We start from the raw sequence: 21,415 nt of genomic DNA on the forward strand, positions 1-21,415 counted from the left end.
TTATGAATGATCCTTATGGCTCGTTTTTGCAGCATTGATAGTGATTGTAGTGTACATTTATAAGTATTGCCCCAAACCTCCGCACAGTCATTTAAATATGGTAAAACCAGTCAACAATAGAGAATGTGGAGTGATTTGTGGTCCAGAATATGTTTTGCCCTATTGATTACTGAGATGCTTCTTGATAGTTTGTTTTGTACATGTTTTGAGTGAGATTTCCAGTTTATTTTATCATCTATTATTACACCATCCTTCCACACAGTTATAATCTAGACTGTTTTCAGGTCAGTTTACACAATATAGGAACAGGCCACCACATGGTTTCATAGCAATGGTGTCATATCCACCTCTAAGAATCGTAGTCTTATCGTAAAACCTCCTCTCAGAACAACCTCTAGTCACTGTAACATGCCTAACTTCATTTTAGACTTCTTCCTGTTTTTTTACTTAGGAGTCGTTCATTTAAAACGTTTAAGTCTTTTAGCCTAATTAGGTGTGTTAATTCAACTAGGTTATTCTTTTCTTTCAACTTGAATTTTAAATATTGTCTTCACTCTTTCGATAAAATGAACTACATTTTAATGGGAAGAGGTTCCACCAGAGGGCACCCAAACAACATTTTGAATGAAGCCTCACACTTCATGGGAAGTTAATACAACTTTGACCATACAAAAACTTTTGAAGAAGACGATGAATTTATTATCAGGTGAGGCAAATCATATTTATGTTTGTTGCTTTCTGCATTCTTTGAGACAGCAGCACTGACCAAATCACCATGCTGCCCATTATAAAATCCGATTATGGACATTTATTTTTCATACCAGTACTGGTAAAGTACTATGTGAATGCTGAAGATGAGCAAAGTTTAGTTTGAAGGTGAAACTGAGGTAAGGCTTTTCTAATCAAGACGATGGCGTTCAGTATTTCACAAACAGGAATCTGTCGAGGGCTGGACTCTGGCCAGTCATGTTCCTGGGCACTCATTTCTCATAAAACCTGTTTGTGAGTGAAACAGATATTATATTCAGCTCTGGTTAAGTGCATGTCATAGAACTGAAATAGTTTTGAGCTGAGCACACTGGTAGGAAGTGAATGATGGCACAGATAGATATGAAGACCTCAAGACAGAAATGCTGCTACTCATGGTAAAGGGGGGGGTGGCAAAATCCCTCCACAATAAAAGAGACTGAAAACATAAAGAAAATTATTATTTTAAATGGTGTCACTGATAGAGATGCGCTGAATCATGGGGTGCATTTAGTTTTTTTAGTTAAGTTAGAAATAACTTGTGTAAAACTGTGATGGGGGTTGAGTTGACGACGACCCAGCAGATCTGATAAATCCAAGTGTGTTTTAGGGCTGTAAAGACCTGTTGTTGACAATCATTTGATTACCTGTTACCTGGCTGTGAAAGTTTGTTGTCATCCTGTAAAAGATACCCAGGTATTTGTAGCACAGGACTTTGGACAGTTCCTTTTTTTTTCTTTTACTCCCCAAGTGAGCAAGATAATTAAGGAGTCTTCTTTTGGGAGTGAATCAGTATTCTCTTACAATCAAATAAGTAATGAGAAGTAGTCTGAGACGAATAGAGTGTACTGTATCTGTTCCGTTCAATCTCTCTGTGACATCTGCTTATACATTAACCATAGACTGCTGATCTGTAATTAGATATTACTGCAGGCTGATGGACATGCAGTAACACAAACCCTCAGCTCTACATTACTCTTGAGCCAATCTTCATTATTCTCCGTCTCTCAGTAGTTTCGTGGGTGACCAAAGTGAGACACATCTGAAGCAAAAGAGGCTGGGAAGAATTTTTTTGATGTCTTTGGTAACTTTCATCTAACTTTTCATTTTTTATACAGTTAATTCTTCCTTTCAGTTCCAAGTGATGGATCTATTTCCCAAAATATACACCCTATTTCAAACTCATAGCGTAGCCTTTCTGTAATGAATCTCTCTTCTTCTTCCACTCAAGAATTTGTCTCTGACCTCCCATCAATAATCAATGAGAAGAGGGTCTGAAAAAGGACAGGGAGGCAGCTGAAAGATGGTGATGAAGCCATCCATGGAAACCTCATTAGAAAGAACTTCACTGGAAAGAAGTCAAGTTTTAGAAAAACTAGCCTAGTCTGGGTTTACAAGAAGCAAAGAGACAGTCACTGGGGAAATATGAGATAAAGTGAGATGCTTTCGCACCCTAATGCTGCCACACACCTGCAACTATCCTCCTTTTTTCTCTTTTTTGTTTTCACTGGGAGAGAGGAAGGCAAATTATCTGATCTGAGATTTTATTTTTAGAAAGCTGATGCTTTTAGTGGAATTAGTTGCATTAGACAAACACTTCAACGCTATAAACAACTCTATCATAGAGCCGGAAAGCACATTAATATGTTTATATGGTTATGTGAACACTCATGTCTAAAAATAGAGGTCATTGGTGACATGTGCACCTGTGCGTGTGCTCAGTCATGCTCATTGGATGTGATTATGCATACAGTACAGCACAAAGGTGATGTGTTGCCGCAAAACAAAAGCTTTTCATCCCTGCGTAGCAGCTGAGGTTGTTGTATCCTGTCAACCCTCCTCCATAAATGAATTGCTGACCTGGAAACTGCAAAGGAAAAACATATATGACTAAAAAGTAGCATTGTGAGTGTAACTGTACAACGGTGTTAGGGGATTGAGAGTGGAAAGATTGAGAAAGGGAAGGCTTAGAGAGCAGTGAGGACTACCGCCTTTCATCATTTCTTTAGTTTTTCATCTGATTTGCATTCATACTCAACTAGACACAGTGTCAATCTACATTTACTCTTCTGTCGAACATCTTCTCATCAGTTTAATATTTCATTTAGAGGTCCTAAACTCTGGAACAATTTAGATATGTCTCTAAGGTCCACATTGTCATTTATATCCTTCAAAAAATTGCTGAAAAAACATCTCATGTCCTAATTTTTCAATATATTCTCTATTATGTATCTTTGTTTTCTTTTCATGTTTATAATTAGAGTTTTCCTATGTTTGTACATTTAATTTTCTGTTTACAGTAGATGACGGGAGTGGAACTCTGTACAAGTCCTCTGGGCTTCGTTCCCTCCTTGCACTATTTTTTTAAATTGTGCTAAATAAATAAATACAATACAAAAATAGAAGTGATGAGACAAAGAAAAAAGAAGACAAAAATGGTGATAATAATAATATAAAATGAGATGCAGTTGATGCAGTCAGAAATAAAGATAACAAAATACCAAGGCATGTTCCATGACGTCTGCATGTGCTTTGATGGTGAGAGGAGGAAAGAACCAATGCAGCAAGAGGAGCATGTACCAACAGTGAAGGAGAAAAGGCGTAAAAAAGGGGTGGATGAGAGGGAGAGAGAGGTCGACGTGTTATAGGTGGAGAACGTGAGTGAGGTAAAGTTCAGGAGGTATAAATTGTCACCTAAAAGATCAGGAAGTAGTAGGTTGGGGCAGAGGTGCAGGAACTCAAGTCCAGAGCCAAGACAACTGAAGATGCCAAAAGCCTCTGAACTTGGACACGTCTAGAGACAAACATGAACACCGCGGTGAATTTCTGAGGAAAACAACCAGAAAAAACTAGACAGACCAGAAAAAGGGGGGAAGAACTGAATCATAATTTTTCCCTGGAATCACTTCAACCATCCTTTCATTTTTCATTCACTTCTAACAAAGAAACTCTTCATCACTTAACACATTTTTGAGATTCAGACTAATTGAATGACCTTTTCAGTCTTCAGCAGAGTTTGCTGAGATTTTTAAACCCACTTAAATAAAATCTACCAGAGCGGCTGCGGCAGAGCGGAGTGAAGGCAAGGGAGAGGGTGAGGGAGGGAGAGGACGAGAGAGCGGAAGAGTGTGTGTGCGGAAGAGTGTGTGTATGTGTGTAAGTCTGTGTGTGAGCCTTTCACACGGAGATGTTCATGCTCATTCGAGAGCCGTCCAACGGAGGAGGTGCTGGAGCCATGAGCGCACCACAGGAGAGGTCTGCAAAACAGGTGTGTGTGGAGGAGTGTGCACGTATTTATACTTAGTTATATGTTTGAAAATGTCTCTGTCATTACAGCTCTCTCTTTTCTTAAATGCAGCTTTGCTTATACCTCTAACTGTATTTTTATTGTATTATGCATAAAGATGCTCTTAATGCAAAATAGTGTTTTTACAACTGTTTTCTTCTCTTGAACTCTACATACAGAGGTTTAAAGATGATCTTCAACTAAACGGATGTAAAAAGACTGTTGAGAAACTGTTTATTCTTTTGAGTGTGTATGTATAAGGCTAAAAAAAACCTTTAATTTGTTAAAAAAAAAAAGTAATCGTATAAAACAAGAGTGTGACAGTTGAAGGATCCATTGTGGGGTTTTTTTTGTCATAAAATAGAAAAAAACGTTAAGAAATGAATGTGCTTCAGAATCCAAGTTTAGAATTGCACTGAATAAAATAGCTCTTTCAGGACATCTGAAATACTGACTGTAATTTGAACCTGTGGTTCTAAGTGTATGCATTTGCCTTCATGTATTTTCCTCTTCAACCCTGGGCCTCCACAGGTGCAGGCTGCCATCAAGAAGAAGGTGGAGAGGGAAAGGAGACGAAGCATCGAGCAGGGAAGGCTTGCGGCTGACATACAGAATATGACCCCTCAGCCTCAGAACCGTCAAAGATCCAAACAGCTCCCTCAGACGGGGACAGCTGAGGCAGCTGAGGCACCTGAGGCAGCAGAGGACAGGGAGGCCTTGGAGGAGAAGCTAGAGGAGATGATGGAGGGATCACAGAGGACACACATGGAACAAGAGAAGGAGGCCAATCCTGCAGACCTGCTGCCCATAGTGGACTCAGTGTTTGGACAGGTAGGCCTGTGTGTGTGTGTGTGTGTGTGTGTGTGTGTGTGTGTGTGTGTGTGTGTGTGTGTGTGTGTGTGTGTGTGTGTGTGTGTGTGTGTGTGTGTGTGTGTGTGTATGTGTGTGTGTGTGTGTGTGTGTGTGTGTGTTTATTTGAACGTGTGCATGGATACTTTACTGTGTTACACCTGAATCAAGTTCTCTGGCTGATTGAATGTCTCACCAATGGCTCGATCGTAACTCAATGCCTGCAGTTCAAATTTAAAGTCCAGATCTGATCCAGTTTGTGTAGGCAGCAGTCCGTCCCACAACGCTGACCTCTTTGACCTCTGAACAACCATTACACCTTTCCCTTGTGGGCTCTGCAAAGCATGAAGGCTGAAGCTAAGAGTGATGATAGCGTGTTGTTTTAAGCTCCTTTACTTCGGGAAACATTACGAAAGTGTAATCCGTAACAGATACCACCATGGTCAGCCAGAGATCTGATGAACACCCTGTGTCTGCTGTCACTCTATCGGCTCAGTATCACATCACATCCCATCACTCACATGCTCAGAAACGACACACAACACGGAGCCCCACGGTAGGCATCTGTCACCCGGGGTCAGACAATCACGCTGGGCAAAAGTATCAAATATGAGTAACGAAATTAAATCAAAAGAGTCAAATCCATGCCCCCTTTGTCTCTCTGACCTCATCACGGTTTGTGAGTCACTCTGGATTTTTTCTGAAACAAAAAAATAGCCAAATCCACCTGATCACGTAAGTGAACTAAGGAGACTGACGATGAGTGGAGCTGAGGTTAGCAACAGGAAGTCAGTATTTTTATTTAAAAAAAAAGGAAAAATATGATGTCAGTGGTGATGCAAGTGATCCAAAATAAGAAAGAGCTGCTGAGTGAGTGGGAGAGAGCAGTCGGCAAAGTCTGGAGAGAAGAAGGATGGAAGGAAGGAAAGGCAGTGCACTAATGCATGAGTACAACAGAAAAGTGTGACGGTGAAACCCTCAAAACAGCCTCAAAGACCCTAAGCCCAAGCAAAATGAAATGAACTGGGCCCCATAAATTCATCATCTGTAGACTTCTAAACAAGCCCCACGCTACATCACAAACACACTGATGAAACCTTCAAGAATTCATAACATTTCAGATTCACAGGAGGTTTTATAATTATTTTCTGCAGCAGCATCGCTCTGCTCAAGAAGAATTGATAATTGCTTGGAGCTGTACCAATCACCTATTTTCTGAGTTCTTGCACTTTTAGTGATTACGTTTTTTTTAGTTTACGTGTTTATTTATTACCATTTGTGGTATTTTGCACATTTCGCTTTAGCACTTATTATGAAATAGATGATGGATGTGTTATCAGTATTTCTGTCCTCTCTCTCCTGCACTGTGAACTACATGCAGAAACCTCTTCAAATTGTAATTTGAGTTAAATTAAATTGATGTGTCATGATAAACTTTAGATACATGACAAAGTTTGGATAAAGTGCTTATTAACAGATGTGCGCATTGAATAATAACTGATTTCCAGCAGAGATTCCTTCATACAGCAATAGTTTATTCATTTTGGATTTTAAACATTATCACAAGCTGCATCCTTAATGAAGTGAGGTATTTCATGAACATCATACGTTTATCTGACCTGCTATGCCTCTAAGATTGTTGCCTACATAGCATTTTTTTCTCCATTTGGGAAGAAAGCAGAAAAACATATCATAGCCTGGGAATTTGTCCTGTTGTTGACATGAAAGCACAAACAGATGCTCTGCAGAGATAAACATCTCCCTGAATGTTGTGCTCTGGAGACTGCCAACCATCTGAAAGGAGAACTACTCAAAATTCTCCCTTTGTCTTACCTTAAATAGATCTGAAAATGGGCTCCATCTGATAGAGGATAATGCACACTGTATTGCCATTTCTGACCAATTATGTTAATGGTGCAACCACCAATTTAATGCTGTAACAGAGGTTTTGACAACGTAGTTTGATGATAATATGAGAACAAGTGCTTTTAGTTTGGTGCTAATGGTGGAAAAACAATGTGAAGCAAATAATAGATTGAAAAGGATTTTCACCCTGGAGGTTGGAAGTTCTGCTGTGGTTGCAAAGCAGTTAGAGAGTTGCCTGGTGATTGTGGAGAAAAATATATATATATAGGGTTAGGTCTTGCTTCATACATCTGTCACCCTTTGGGATTTTGCGACAAAGAAAAAAATGAGCATAGAACATAGAACCTGGACTTTTGCATGGATGAAGTCATACATCAAGCAAAAATTAAAAAAAAAATTTCTTTCAGACATAGCTGGTGTTTTTGATACCATTGGCTTAAAAAATATTCAAATATATTCCCCTTTCATGGACCATGTCGCATGGTATCTGTTTCAAAATGAAACTATATATTTCACAAAGCATTACTGTCTCAATATTTGATATGTTACACTTTAGTTTAACTGAATTACATATCAGGTTTAATATGCAAATCCAAAGCTGCTCTATACTATTTCATTTACTGTTTCCCATCTTGTTAGTTGTCATGGCTGATGTAGATCTGACACCAGATCAGCACATGATGTACACACACACAGGAGTGTGCTGAGTCTGAAACTAATGACAGTCACATAACCTGAGACCTGTCGTTTCTCAGGTTACACGCATACACACTACGCGAGTGTTTTGTGAGAGTTTGTGTGTTAACAGCAGAATTAACCTCCAGCCGTTGGTGTCGCTGTCAACTCTAATACAAACACTTGAAAGGTAATTAAAACAGAAACTTAGTGTCATAAATAAACCTGTGTGCGTGTGTGTGTGTGTGCAGAAACACAAGAGAGCCTCTCATTTGCATGATTAATTGAAACCATCATTAAGAAGGAATCGGCCTGGTAATTAACCTGGTTTAGTGCTGCTGCATGTCTTCAGTTGCACTGGCAGCTGTCAGTTTTGTCTGTCAGAAAAATCGTGAAGGATCTCTGGCAGCTTAAAGGTAGAGGTAATTAACTTGAATCAGACTAATCATAATGTTTGATGGAGCTGATACCTGATGTCTTTTGTAACTGATGTAAACCGCTTGATTGTTTCAGGACTGAGTACTGAAGCAGATCAACACACAATCTATTTAAAATAATACAAAGAAAATATGCCATATGTTGAAACGTGGAACCATTTGAAACATATTTGGTGGTGTAACACATACAGATTGGGATTTGGCATTGCCTAACTATAAAACACAAAACAATCATACTTCATCAACATATTCCTCTAAAAACAGTTTACATAGTTTACAGCTGTGATCCATCTGGGAACGAACACTTCTGTGGGTGTTTTGTTCTGTCTGGCACCAGGAGGCTGGTAGCTGTTGAGTTGTAGAGTCTTGCATTTCTGGATGTGTCTTTTTTCAATAATTTTTACCTTTAAATGATGGCCTGCTCCAAACTTTTCCCTGAAGAACACTGCATTGTAGCAAAGTGTTAACTGATTCACTTAACCTGTCTGGTGTTTTTCTTCAAGGTCTGCTAGGATTCTCTGAATGGCATTGTGTAAATTAATTACAGTAAATGTTTCCATTGCTGATGGTAAACGGACGTTTTCCATCAGTAAACCAAGGTGGACAGTAATGTGATTTTGAAGTGGATCATGAGATTCATGAGATTTTAAAGATAGTATCATAAGTGCCAGCATCAGAACTCATATTTGTCTGCATGCTGATTAAATCTCTTACAATTACAGTCTGGAAGCTTCCAACTGTTAGTTTCCTCCTTTAAACTTTTTTTCCCCCCGGTTTAAGTTTAATTTCATTCAAAGCGGTTGCTATTAAGCTGCAACTAATCTGCTTGGAAGTGCAGCTAAAAATAAAACCACTACTGTATCAGCTGTCAGATGAGATGTCCTCCAGTGACCTCTAGTGGTGACAACAGAGACTGAGATCACGCAGAACATGTGCTCATGTACTCTGTTGTATTCAATTATACGGACCTGGGGTCCGTTTCACAAAGCAGGTTTAGTGAAAACTCTGAGTCTGTTAACCCTGAAATGAGGGAAACTCTGAGTTTTCCGTTTCACAAAGGGAGGTAACTCAAACCAGAGAAAGAGACGTAACTCTAGCCTGTTTCACAAAGAGAGGTAACTTAAGCTCTCGGTCAGTTACCGTAGTAACAGACTCTCTGAACCTAACCTGGTCGGGACCAGGTTTATATCGTGAAACCTGGAGTTTCTCTGCGTCTCCTCTTTCAGAGCCGCACGCACATTTGATTTCCTCATTCATTCAGTCAGCAGGCGAGTTTTGGCGAAGTTCTGCCGTCTGTCATTAAAAACAGAGTCAGTATATATATTAGAAGTCCATTGTCACGAACATGGCATGTCCTTTTGATGAAGACACAATTGATGAAGGTGCAGAATTAATGCGCAGAGAATTAAATATTCGTCGGGAGATGGTACGCGTAATACATTACATAGTCTCATTACAGGCAAAGCAATATATGTTAATCCTTTATTTGTTATAATTTTGATGATTGAATTGTTTAATGATTTCATAATATATTCAATTTTTTTTAGATTTTTTATTTTTTTATGGCTCATAAACTGTGAGCCATAATCATCAAAATTATAACAAATAAAGGCTTGAAATATCTCACTTTGCATGTGTGGCACACAGAGTAATCAGGGGAAGGATATGCCACAGTTATAATATTTGCTTGTTTAATTTGCATTTTGTTTGATGCAGCTCAGGTCCAGTTCAGGTGATGTTTTCTGAGTGTTTTCTGCTAAGTAAGAGGTTTGGTTTATTGTTAAAAAATGTAGTTTTGTCCGCCGTGCGCCATGTCCAAGTCTCACCAGTAGGGGGCGCAGACGCTCCACGGAGCGTGGAGGAACGACGGAAGTCTGGTGATGAAGAGTCCGAAGAGGAAGAGTACGGACTCGAGGAGAAAGTTACCTGTTTTGTAGCGAACTTTGATGGTTGTAAACCGTGATATTTGCTCTTTTAAGAACAAATTAAAAACTTTAAATTAAATATGTAGTGGAGGACAGTTTTCTTCTGCACCACGCTACACATGTATTGGGAAATAATATTTGTTTCACCTTAAGTTGAATTTACTGAATTAAGTTTTTCAATATATTCAAATTTTCCGACCTCCACCTGTATATTATTACATAAATAAATAAGAGCATAATATGTGTCTGTATTGGTTCAATACGGAACGCAACTTTTAATTCTCAATTACGGAACAATTCCGTATTTCAAGGGACGGGTGGCAAGCCTACATAAACCTGTCCAAGCCATCAAGGGGTTCCACAGGATTGCAGGTGAATGATGTAGAGATCTGTTAAATTAATTTCATATTATTCTGTGCTGCGGTGTTACTCTTTTTTCGAAAAACATAGATATTCGCCGTATATATGCGCACATTTAAATCTCTAATTCCATTCGGGTGAAAAAGGACACGGCGTGAAGTATGTGGATCTTCAGATGCAAACTACCGGTAATGTTTCCTCAAAGAGATTTTGTAAATTGAAATTTTAAATAAAGTTTAAAAAAAAAAAAAAAAGTTTGTGGATCTTTTGCCGTTGTTGTCACCGGTTGCCATGGTGAATCGTTGTATCAGGGCTCCATTAATGCTGGCTTTTGGTAGTTGTGGCGCACGAGCTTAACTCCAGGTGAAACTACTTAGAGTTGAGTAAATTACCTCTAAACCGCTGTTCTGGAACCGAAAACTCAGAGTTTCCGATCTCAGAGTAGATCAACTAAGAGTTCAGGATTAGACTCAGAGTTTGTTGAACCTGCTTTGTGAAACGGACCCCTGCACACACTGAGCAGGAGTTACATCATTATGTCTTACATATTATACTCCATCCAGCAGTATTGTTTTGTTATTGCTTCTTAAGAAACTATGATTTCTTATAGTAGTTCATATCAACGACAGGCTCTTTAGAGACAACAAAACAAATCATGATAATAGAGGAGATAATGTATTTAAAATGCCCCTAAAACGTCACAATAATTTGAGCGGGCTGTGTAATACTAAGCTTCTGCGAACCCTGCAAAATACCTACAAAACAAAGCAATGAAACCACTAGGGCTGGGGATCGATTCAAATATCAAGAATCGATTCGATTCCGATTCTTAAGATTCAGAATCGATTATCACGCTTTGATTCGATCCAATTCGATTCGATCCGATATTGATTTGGGTTACTGTTAATGAAACTGTTTTTTCAACTGTTGCATGAATTATATGACTGTCTAGTTATGCAACATATTAATACTACTATTATATTGAGATTCAACAGCAAGTATTGCAGCTAATGATGCTATAAGGACCAATCACCTCCCAGAATGCTGATATAACTGCTTTCAGAAACATCGTGTGGGTCAGAATTACCAAAAAGATCCAGGGCAGCAAACAGAGGACGAAAGAAATCGCTTTTATTTTTTCCCCATTTATGAGAATTTGGTTTTTAACATTTATGCAAATGTACCCCAAGACAGTATATAAAGCAAATAAATATAGACAATTTATGCAATTATAACTGAACACTTTAATGTTTTCATACCTTTAAACATATTTAAAGGCAAAAACATGGCACCAGTTATTCTCGATTCCAACAAAATAGGCCTATTCCTTTTTTGGGCATAAACAAAAAAGTACCAAAAGTTGTAATGTAATGATGAAAAAAAACATTTTTTTTTAATCGATCTTTAGACATATGAATCAATTTTTAGGAATTAATATGAGAATCGATTTTAAATCGGAGAATCGATCTTTTCAACACAGGCCTAGAAACCACACAAGACGGCGTATCTCTTATGGAATATCTCAATATTATCTGTGCAAAGTATAAATAATGTTCTTTCACACACACATGCACGCTTTCTTCAAGTCAAAGTCAAATCCAGACATTGCGACTATATGCCTGAACTCTTCATGTGGTCACTTAAAACAGTCTTGTTCTTAATGTCATGACCATTTCTTTATATGATGAAATTTATGTCCCAACACTATGATGGTTATATCACACACTTTTGATGTTCTGTAGCAAGCTCAATGCCGAATCTACTTCTTAACATGATATTATTTAGTTCATCTCTGGGGATGTGAAAGGTGAGGTTCAGCATCAGTTAAAACCATCCATCCACCATCTAAACTCACCTCTCTCTACTCAGGAGGCTCTCATGAGCCCCTTTCCAGCTCTTTATGGGCAAAATTCAGTGACAGACCCAGGACAAGTTGCCATTACATCCAGATATAGACAATCAATTACACATGTTCACACTCACTCCTGGGGCGGCCTTTTAGAATCATCAATTTGCCTAACACGCATGTTTTGGGGATGAGGTATGTAAAAGGTTTCCAGCTAAAGTCTGGTGGTAACCCAGCTCAAATAATCTCATACTACCAGTGCATCAAACTGTGTGTTATAATCTACAAATCTGTAAATAATTGAGACCAACATTACTCAACCACAAGTCAGCAAACTTTGTGTATCTCCCGAGGTTTTCATCAGTTAACCTTCACATCTTAAAATAATCCCTAACTTTTTTAATGTGAGCCATTACCAAGAATGCAGCGGTATGTATACGTCCTTCATTACTTTTTAAAAAGACGCATTTTAACACCATTTATTTTCGTCTATTCTAAAAACACAACACCTCAACTACATAAGTAAATGATGAATAATCATAAGCTAGCCCTTGGACTTTAGACTTTACGTGAATTCAGGTGTGCACATAGATATATATATTTACACGTTTATATGTTTATTGGTGTGCATGTAGGAAAAAGGAAGGGGACCATGATTGAAAAGGTTGAGATGACAGAAACAAACATTAAAGACCTCTTCTGGTTGGAAGAAGGATGACAACAACGACAACTTAATAATAATAATAATTCCAAAGTGAAGGAGGTAAATCAAAAAACAAAAATTAACGACAACTTAATAATAATAATAATTCCAAAGTGAAGGAGGTAAATCAAAAAACAAAAATCATGAGAGTGAGTCTCTTTGATTTCATCACCAGACTAAGATCTAGATGGAAATATGACAGAAATTAATGATATGTTCTTTATTATCTCAATCAATAGATAAACCCACAGGTCTAAATTTTAATTTAGACTCTGCTGGAGCTTATCCTAGCTGTAACTGGGTCAAAATAGTTCAAAGTTGGTTTCACACCGAATCTAAATATTCACAACTGCATATATTAAATGTGTTGGAGCAGAAGTGACAGACATTAATTATCTTCACCCCATTCAGGGAATGTGCCATGACAGAAAGCTAAAGGGAAAAGAAAGAAAGAAAAAAAAGAAAGAAAGGAAGAAAGAAAGAAAGAAAGAAAGAAAGAAAGAAAGAAAGAAAGAAAGAAAGAAAGAAAGAAAGAAAGAAAGAAAGAAAGAAAGAAAGAAAGAAAGAAAGAAAGAAAGAAAGAAAGAAAGAAAGAAAGAAGTGATATGATTTTCATCTCAGCTACAATAACGGAACACAAAAGGTTATCATTTTAATGAAAATGAAGTCATCTTGACCCGGTGCCCATTTTGAGGAAGAGTAGCCACAGTACTAAAATATTTCTTTTTGCAGGCATTTATCTGTGGACTGAGGATGGATAAACACTTGAGATGATTTTGTAGCTCTTTCCACATCATGCAGATCAATTCTTCTTGTTTTTCAGAAATATGATTCACATCAGCATGGACAGCAACATGTCTGAAAGTTTACTTTACATTCAAGTAGCTCTAAAGCAAACGTCCAAACTCTGTTCATTAGCTTTCATTGATGTAATTACTTTCTTCTCTGGCAATGATAAATAATGATTGTTTAGCAACTTTAGCACATTGTTTTTCTTTGCTTTTATAAAGCTCTCATTGTTTTTCCTGCCACCATATGTTAACTTTCTTTAAGATAAATTAAATTAAATGTGCAGCACTTCATTTAAAGAAGATCCTGCTTTATTTCTTCAGATTCCATCACCCTCCCTTTTTAATCAAAAAGATTAAATCCTGTGGTTATGCCCTCTTAATGCTCCCTCTTAAACTCTTCTTACTGTAGATGAAGTAATTTAAATGCTAAAGCAACATGTGAACAGGGGAGGGAGGGAAGAGAGGGAGGTGGATGTGCAGTGTGGGATTAAAAGCCCTCTGTGATGAGGAAAGATGCTTCATTTGTAGAGAGAGCAGCTGTCGGTGCCAGACAGTTTTAGTTAGTTAGTTTTTTTTGTTTTTTTGTGTTTTTGTCAGTCTGATTGCTCATCTATGGAATTAAACAGAGCAGTTAAATAGGAACAGAATACGGACGAGAGGAAGGTCAAACCGAGTGGTTTGGTAATGGGCAACTGCACAAAACCGTCGAGGAAAGATGAGGTGAAGAAGGTGGGAACACTTTGTGTTTTCTTAGGTTGATTCTGACTTGCTATAATGTAATGGTCTTGCTTGATTTTGGTCAGATGAACTTTTCTGGTTTGCATCTGTAATGAATATTGTTTTTACCGTTATTATCTAAACAAAGTTTTTTTCTAACTCATTTTAATGATTCTTACTTTCTCTCAATACAGAAAACAATGTGTGTCTCTGCACTAAAAGGCACCACTACCTAAGACAGATTCCCCTTTTGTAGGGTTATTGTTTTCATAAACTGGCAGCCAAATAAGCTTTGAGAAGATCTCCAAAGAGTATAAAGATGATGCATTTCTTTCTTTATTTTAAACAACAACTACAACAAGGAGTCTGTTAGTTCTTATGTAGGAGATTTTATATAATTCCTCTTATAGACGGTTTGTAGTTCTGTGAGATTAGTGACAAATCAAGCATCCACTGATATTTTCTGTTCACAGACTTTGGAGTTGTTAGATTGCAAAGGTCATAACAAACCTTTCACCTTGTATCTCTTTAGATTTTTAAGTGTATGTATATTTTGTTTCGGTGGCCGTCTTCATCTTGTTGTCAACTTTTTTGCTGTCAGTGTGATATTTGCTGCCAGATTTTAGTTTAATTTTACATGAACCCGTTTCTTACTCTGAACCACTCAAATGAATTGTTTGAGCCATTAGCTGCAACACTTGTCTCAAGCATAACTATGCACCCCGGTGCTGAATAGATGGACAAGTGGACAAGCATCTTTGTCAACAAAATTAATTTGCCCATCATGGCAAAAAAACAATCAAACTCGTGTTTATTTCATACAGATCTTCCTTGCTGTATTCTAGCTCTTAAAGATATTGTCCTGAACCATTTGGCCAGAATTATCCATCATCATCTGATGACTGTGTGCTCACCAAGACAGTCATAGTAAGTGGTCACTTTAGCCGGCTGATCACATTGTTGACAGAAGTCACAGCAGGATTTTGGAGTACTGCATGCAATTACCACGCCCAGGTTGTGGCATGTTACCAAAATGAGATAGTAGTTCCCTGCATTTTATTAGATTGTTGTGTCAAATTTTGCATAGTTATGCACAAAGGACTATATGTAAATAAGACCATTTTGAAGTGGTTTTTCCTTTTTTTTTGTAATCTACTTTCAGCAGCTTCACTAAGCTTGGTTAGTGGGGACTTTCTTTTTTTCACTCCGAAAGTGTACAAGAATAATTCTCTAATTTCTCCCAATTTTCAGATACCTGCTTATATCCTTTGGCTACGAGTTTATCTAGTAACACAGAAATAAGATAAAAAACTGCTCAATTTTTGCTCCATGTCCCTGTAATTCTTATTGCACCAGTGATACACATAGATGAAACATGTCATTAGACATGAAGAGAACAACTGCAGCAGGACATAGACAGGAGAATCACAATCAATCAAATGTCTGTGTGACTTAAACCATTAGGTCTTGTTCTTTCAAAGAGAACAATACAGCTGTGTGAAGTGTAACATTAAAAGTTTTGTTCTAACAGCCTGGTGTGTCTGTGAAAGGGCGTGATTCATGATGCCCTGTGGGGTAAGATGAGGGGCCGGTGGGGTCTGCAGCTAGAGGGAGAGGAGGATCAGGATGGAGAGGAAACACCGTACACCGCACTGGTGAAGAATAGCATTGTGGGCCCTGCCTGCATCTTCCTTAAACAGGGCTTTACTCAGACACTCGTATGTAGACTGTGAGACAAGTGAGCACAATGTGTTGTTACAACCCGTTGTGCAGCTTTTTCCACTTGTGTGAGTTCATTTTCATTCCGACAAATCCCACAGCACAGCTTGTGCTCAGAGGGATCAATGATCAAGTTCAATGGAAAAGTCACTGATTGGCTTGATGGGGTTTGTTCTCTAATGTTCAACATTAGAGCAACAAGGTAGAGGAAATAAAAAAGTTCTGGGCTTGCGGGCAAAAGCACATCATTATTTGAAGCCTGAGAAGAAACTGACACCATGATGGAGGTATTGATGTCGACTCAATTCAATGCAATGCTAAAAACTGAGGCCTCATATGGGATTATCTGTGGGTTCAATGCTGAAACAACTGCTCACGGTGATTGTGTTCTGGTACATGGAGATGAAAGAGCATGGGCCCAATATCACATCAGCAAATTAGGGGTTTGAATCACAAGTACATTGATTAACTGGGAAACAATTTGATGTTTGCCAATATCACAAAGTTGACCATGATGTAATTTCGGTTTGACTTGATTCAAGAGCAAGTGAATGATATGACACAATATCACATGTTGAATGAACATGATTTCACTGGACACTTAATTTAAAAAAAATATATATATATTTTCCTTCAAAAGGCCACTTGGCAACATGTCGTAATTGGGATTACATGGGCTGGTCTTAGATCGTTTTTTTGTTTTTATCTTGTATTAATGCTATTGATTCATTCAACATTAAATTGATGTATCGGTGTAGATAGGACAATCATTACAACCCTGAAGCAAAACCATGAGGGCAGCTCATATGATATAATATAGAACCATTGGACAATGCCATGTGGGGGTCCATTTTCCAGCTTATTCACATCAGATGGGTCCCATATACAGATGTTGGCTAGAGGAAACTAGAAACTGTAAGTCAACTGAGTCAACAGGCAGATCCGTCTTCAGTTTGGCTGTCAGTAACAGAACCCCTGTATCAAACACAAACAAGAGGAAAACCCAATCACATCATAAAACGTAAATGAAGCAAAAGAAGAAAAAGATAAGGGCAATAAAGATTAAATACAGTTAAATCCTGATAATATATTGAATTTTTGTTGGTTCACTTTGAAAATAAGATAGGATTTTTATCAGACAGACTGAAGTAAAAACAATGATGTAAAGGAAGTTTTTGTTGATACACTCACCACGCTGAACCACAGCTTCTGTCGTGTGTGTTTTTGTGCTTGTGTGAATACGACATCCAGTCCATAGATGGATATACACGTGCTTTTGTTTGCATGGGAACTGTGGACATGTATTCAAATATTTCATATTGTTTTAGAAAAAGAAAAATGTTTAAAACCTCTTTATATTTACATTTTAACCAAAAACAATGACTTTGTAAACCCAGGACTACACAAATGACACAGAAGAACCAACAGTAGAAGAGTTTTTCCAGAGGAGAGTGAGGTCCTTCTAGACAAAATATTGTAGCTCTCAAAACATCTTTGCAGCAGTGTAAGACAGCTGAACCCAACTCTATAGACACAATACTAGTCTGAACTGAGTTCGCTCACAGGAACTCACGAGGGAAAAGAGTAATGGGATAGCTGTAATAACAAATTACCATCTCACTTATTTACCTGTGTTGTCGTTGCTACACAGTGAAGCAGCATAAATAGCTCACAAATCCTATTTTGGTCTGGTTAATATGAGGGTGAGCTCATTAAAGTGTTTGTCAAACATCACAACTATGATAATGCGTGAAAAAAATACTTGCATTGACCATATTTTCTATTCAATATTGATTCTGTCTGTGTTCTTTTGCATAATGTGAAGTGTGTATCAGTGTGTGTTTGTTGCTTTAGAGTGTGGTTTTGTTTTGTTATTTTCAATACCAAAAAAGTGTCCTAAACACTTTAGGCGGATGTATCTTCAAGTTGTGTGTTGTGAAGTGAGAGGCTAATCCAGTAAATGTACCTCTCTAACAGGACAGAGAGCTGAGACCAGAGGAGATCGAAGGTGAGATGACCTACAATGTGTTGCTCTGACGTCACCTCACTGTAGCCTCACTCACACGTGTCAACGTGTGTTTTGGTTTTAATCAGAACTTCGTGAGGCATTTGTGGAGTTTGACAAGAACAAGAAAGGCTACATCAGCCATAAAGACCTGGGGGAGTGCATGAGGACCATGGGATACATGCCCACAGAGATGGAGCTCATCCACCTGAGCCAGCAGATCTGTGAGTTGATTTAATCCATGTGGACGTCAGAAGAAAATTGTTAGAGTAGGACTGAGATCTTGTTTCTTGTGCGGTTTTGTGTGTGTGTGTTTGTTTTAGGTGGAGGTAAAGTGGACTTTGAGGACTTTGTGGAGCTGATGGGACCCAAGATGCTGGCAGAGACAGCCGACATGATAGGCGTCAAAGAACTCCGAGATGCTTTCAGAGAGGTCAGAATACACACATTGCTATTTATCAAAGCAATATACACCACAATGTTTAATTTTCCAGCTGTGAATGAGCTTTAAAGGTTTGTTCTGAATAATATCTTTACATCTGGGATGAAAACTAAGGATGGCAAACACAACTGTTGGAGCTTTTGAAGAAAAACGTGTATTATCTTCAAACATATAAAAGTCATTCAACCAGAGGAACTGGTCATGAAGATTTAAAAAAAATGCTTTTGGACTGAATAATTTGAAGATAGAGCAGTGCTACTAATATTTTTGAAGAGATATTGTTCATAAAAAAAAAAGTTTTCATGTTTATCACAAAACAAAGTTGCAATCACTTGATATCAAAGCTTAACTTTTAGTATAAATATATAAAAGCCCTTGTGGGAGATGGTGTAGTTGGCTGCTTTAAAAAAAGTAGCCCATTTTCTAAAATATTCTTGTGTATTCTGTTTGAAGTGATCTTTGTGGGCTTGTTTTTCTGTCTCCATCCAGTTTGACTCTAATGGTGATGGCCAGATCAGTTTGACGGAGCTACGTGAAGCCATGAAGAAGCTGATGGGAGAGCAGGTGACCAACCGAGAGATCAATGAGATCCTCAGAGATGTCGACCTCAACGGAGACGGCCTGGTGGATTTTGAGGGTAAATAGGGATCTTTAATGGGAGCCGATTACATCCCAGCTCCTCCATCATCTTCCTCTTTTTCTTCTCCCATTTCACTGCTTTGGTTTTCTCTTTTCAGAGTTTGTGCGGATGATGTCCCGTTGATCCGTTGATGGTCCATAACTCAGCTGAACAGGCGATCACGAATATGGATAAGGGAACACACTTCACTGCAGTGAACTTTCATTTTACTCTTTTAAAATTATATTTTTTTATATAATATTAGAAAATAAAACAGTTAACTGCAGTGAAATCGGATTTAGAAATGTATTTATTACGTAACTGATTTTTAATGTATTTTTATATGCAAATGTTTGCTCTTTGAGTGTAAAATCTTGCTTTTAAAATTGTAAAAATGTTTTTGTTTTTTGTTAATAAATTAAATGTGTGAAAACTTGATAAAGAGAGGAACCAGCAGTTATTTTTCTGTCAAACTAATTTTTAAATCATCTCAGAAAAATGGAAAAGCAAATTTGGATTATGGAGAAGATTTTTTTTTTAATCACATTTAAACATAATATGTTTATATATTCATCTAACAGAAACAAGGAATGATAAACATGTAAAGTTCATATACATATATGTATATATACAGAGACCAAAAAAAGTGGACCACATCAGTCCAGCTCTGAGGTCTTTACACTGGCTGCCTGTCAATCAGAGGATAGACTTTTCTGATGCTGGTCTATAAAGCTCTGAATGGTCCAGGACCAGAATACATCATGGACCTCCTGACCCAGTATGAACCTTCCAGACTTGGGTCAACTGGATCCGGTTTTATCAGTTCACTGATACTTTAACTACTGTTTTTTATCTCTTGCTATTCTTTCTTTTTTTTGTTTCAATTCTAAACTCATGCTTTTAAATTTACTTTGTAATGATTCTTTAATGTCTCCCTAAAGCACTTTGAATCATTTTGTTGTTGTATTGTGCTATAGTACAAACAGAACACCACAATCTGGCCTTGAGTCAGAAACCTAAGCTAAATTCAAAATCTCGCAGAAACCACCTTAATTTATGAATGAACCAGTTGGTTTCATGGGCTAACTGGTGAAGGCTTGTAGTAGCTCGTTGGTTTCTTCTGGCAGCCCCAGAACCGCCGGCTCCTGCAGCCAAGTTGTCCTGCATCCTTCTGAACTGACCAGCATGGCCTTGACCTCTTCAGGTAATCGCTGAAGTGCCAAACATCTAACTTCAAGGTTGAGGCTCCTGTTGCTCCGCTGACAACTGAAGGCTCCAAAAGTGAGACAATTTCCCAAATGTCCAGCTTTAGAGTGAAAATAAACATTTTTACAGCTCCAAGTGTTGTTAATTTAGTAATTTTAGTTGACCAGCTGATCTTTGTTTGATTATTAGCATCACTGCTCAAGATGCTAATGGAGGCAAAAGTGTAGGAAGCGAAGTTAGCCAGGCGTTGACTTGTTTTTTGAGCAGTTTTTAGTTTCAGGATGCTAATGACTTCTGTTCACAGCTTTCCCGTTATATGACTGCTGCAGTGGTCCTCGTCCTCATTTATTGGTAGCTAAATGGTATTTTTGCAGACATGACAGCTGGGATGCCACCACCCAAAAAAATCTAACAGTTTTTCATAGACTATGTTGGGTGAACGGATTCTTTAGAAATAAGCAGTTAGGGACTATTGTTGACACTGCAATATATTCATAATCATGCAGTCTGTGACACAAATCACACAATAAAAATACTTGAATAGCCAGTTTCATAATTGGAGATGGAGTTCTAGTATCAAAACTAGTTTGGAAATATCAGAGACAGATTCAGATTCAGATTCAGATTCAGACTTTTATTGTCATTATACAGGGCACAAAGAAAATGAAAGGCAGTACGGAGTGGTGTTTTCCTTCAAAAACAGATTAAGTAGAAATAAAGTAAAAAAGTAGAATAAGTATGAATAAAATAGAATAGTACAAAATAAAATAGACTGTAAAAAGAACGGTATATGTACAGTAAAAAGTGTGTTGAGTCCCCAGCTCAGGGGAGGTGAATCAGGGTGAGCAGTGTGGTGTTAAGCAGGGGTGCTGCTGCAGCTGCTCCACGGTGGCCCGCTCCGAAGGGTCCACAGCCAAACACAGGTTCAGTAGGTCCAGGCAGCCTGGAAGAGAGCCCACAAACATTACGGATCAGGAAATACTTTCACCTATTTCTGGGAGATTCGGATCGTTTCAAAAAACAGCCTTCTCTCACCGCGTGACAGCTCACTGCTGAATCTGATTTTGTTGCGGATGAACCTTTTGGTGGTAAACTGGTGAAGTCCATCCAGCATTTCGTAGAGCAGAGCACCTAACTGCCAGACTGTGGTGGGGCCGGCCTCGTAGCCCCCACACCTGTAAAACTCTGGGGGCGTTAGGTCAGCGGTTCCTACAAGCCAGGA

At 38.2% G+C, this 21,415-nt stretch overlaps 1 protein-coding gene across 3 annotated transcripts; it reads left to right on the forward strand.

Moving 5' to 3' along the window:
• The first annotated feature begins 3,866 nt into the window (after positions 1-3,866).
• cabp2b (calcium binding protein 2b) lies at positions 3,867-19,423 on the forward strand. 3 transcript variants are annotated; one of them, XM_061726294.1, is made up of 7 exons: positions 3,867-4,015; positions 4,565-4,864; positions 17,899-17,929; positions 18,016-18,150; positions 18,250-18,359; positions 18,858-19,005; positions 19,106-19,423. In XM_061726294.1, the coding sequence occupies exons 1-7, from the start codon at positions 3,935-3,937 to the stop codon at positions 19,129-19,131; spliced, it is 831 nt and encodes a 276-aa protein (XP_061582278.1). In that variant the 5' UTR covers positions 3,867-3,934; the 3' UTR covers positions 19,132-19,423. The 3 variants fall into 3 exon arrangements, with proteins under 3 accessions (XP_061582278.1, XP_061582279.1, XP_061582280.1); XM_061726295.1 differs by lacking the exons at positions 3,867-4,015; positions 4,565-4,864 and adding an exon at positions 14,024-14,214; XM_061726296.1 differs by lacking the exons at positions 3,867-4,015; positions 4,565-4,864 and adding an exon at positions 14,024-14,205.
• Positions 19,424-21,415: the final 1,992 nt, after the last annotated feature.

The sequence above is a fragment of the Cololabis saira genome, chromosome 7 (genome assembly GCF_033807715.1).
Source record: "Cololabis saira isolate AMF1-May2022 chromosome 7, fColSai1.1, whole genome shotgun sequence".
Taxonomy (NCBI): domain Eukaryota; kingdom Metazoa; phylum Chordata; class Actinopteri; order Beloniformes; family Belonidae; genus Cololabis; species Cololabis saira.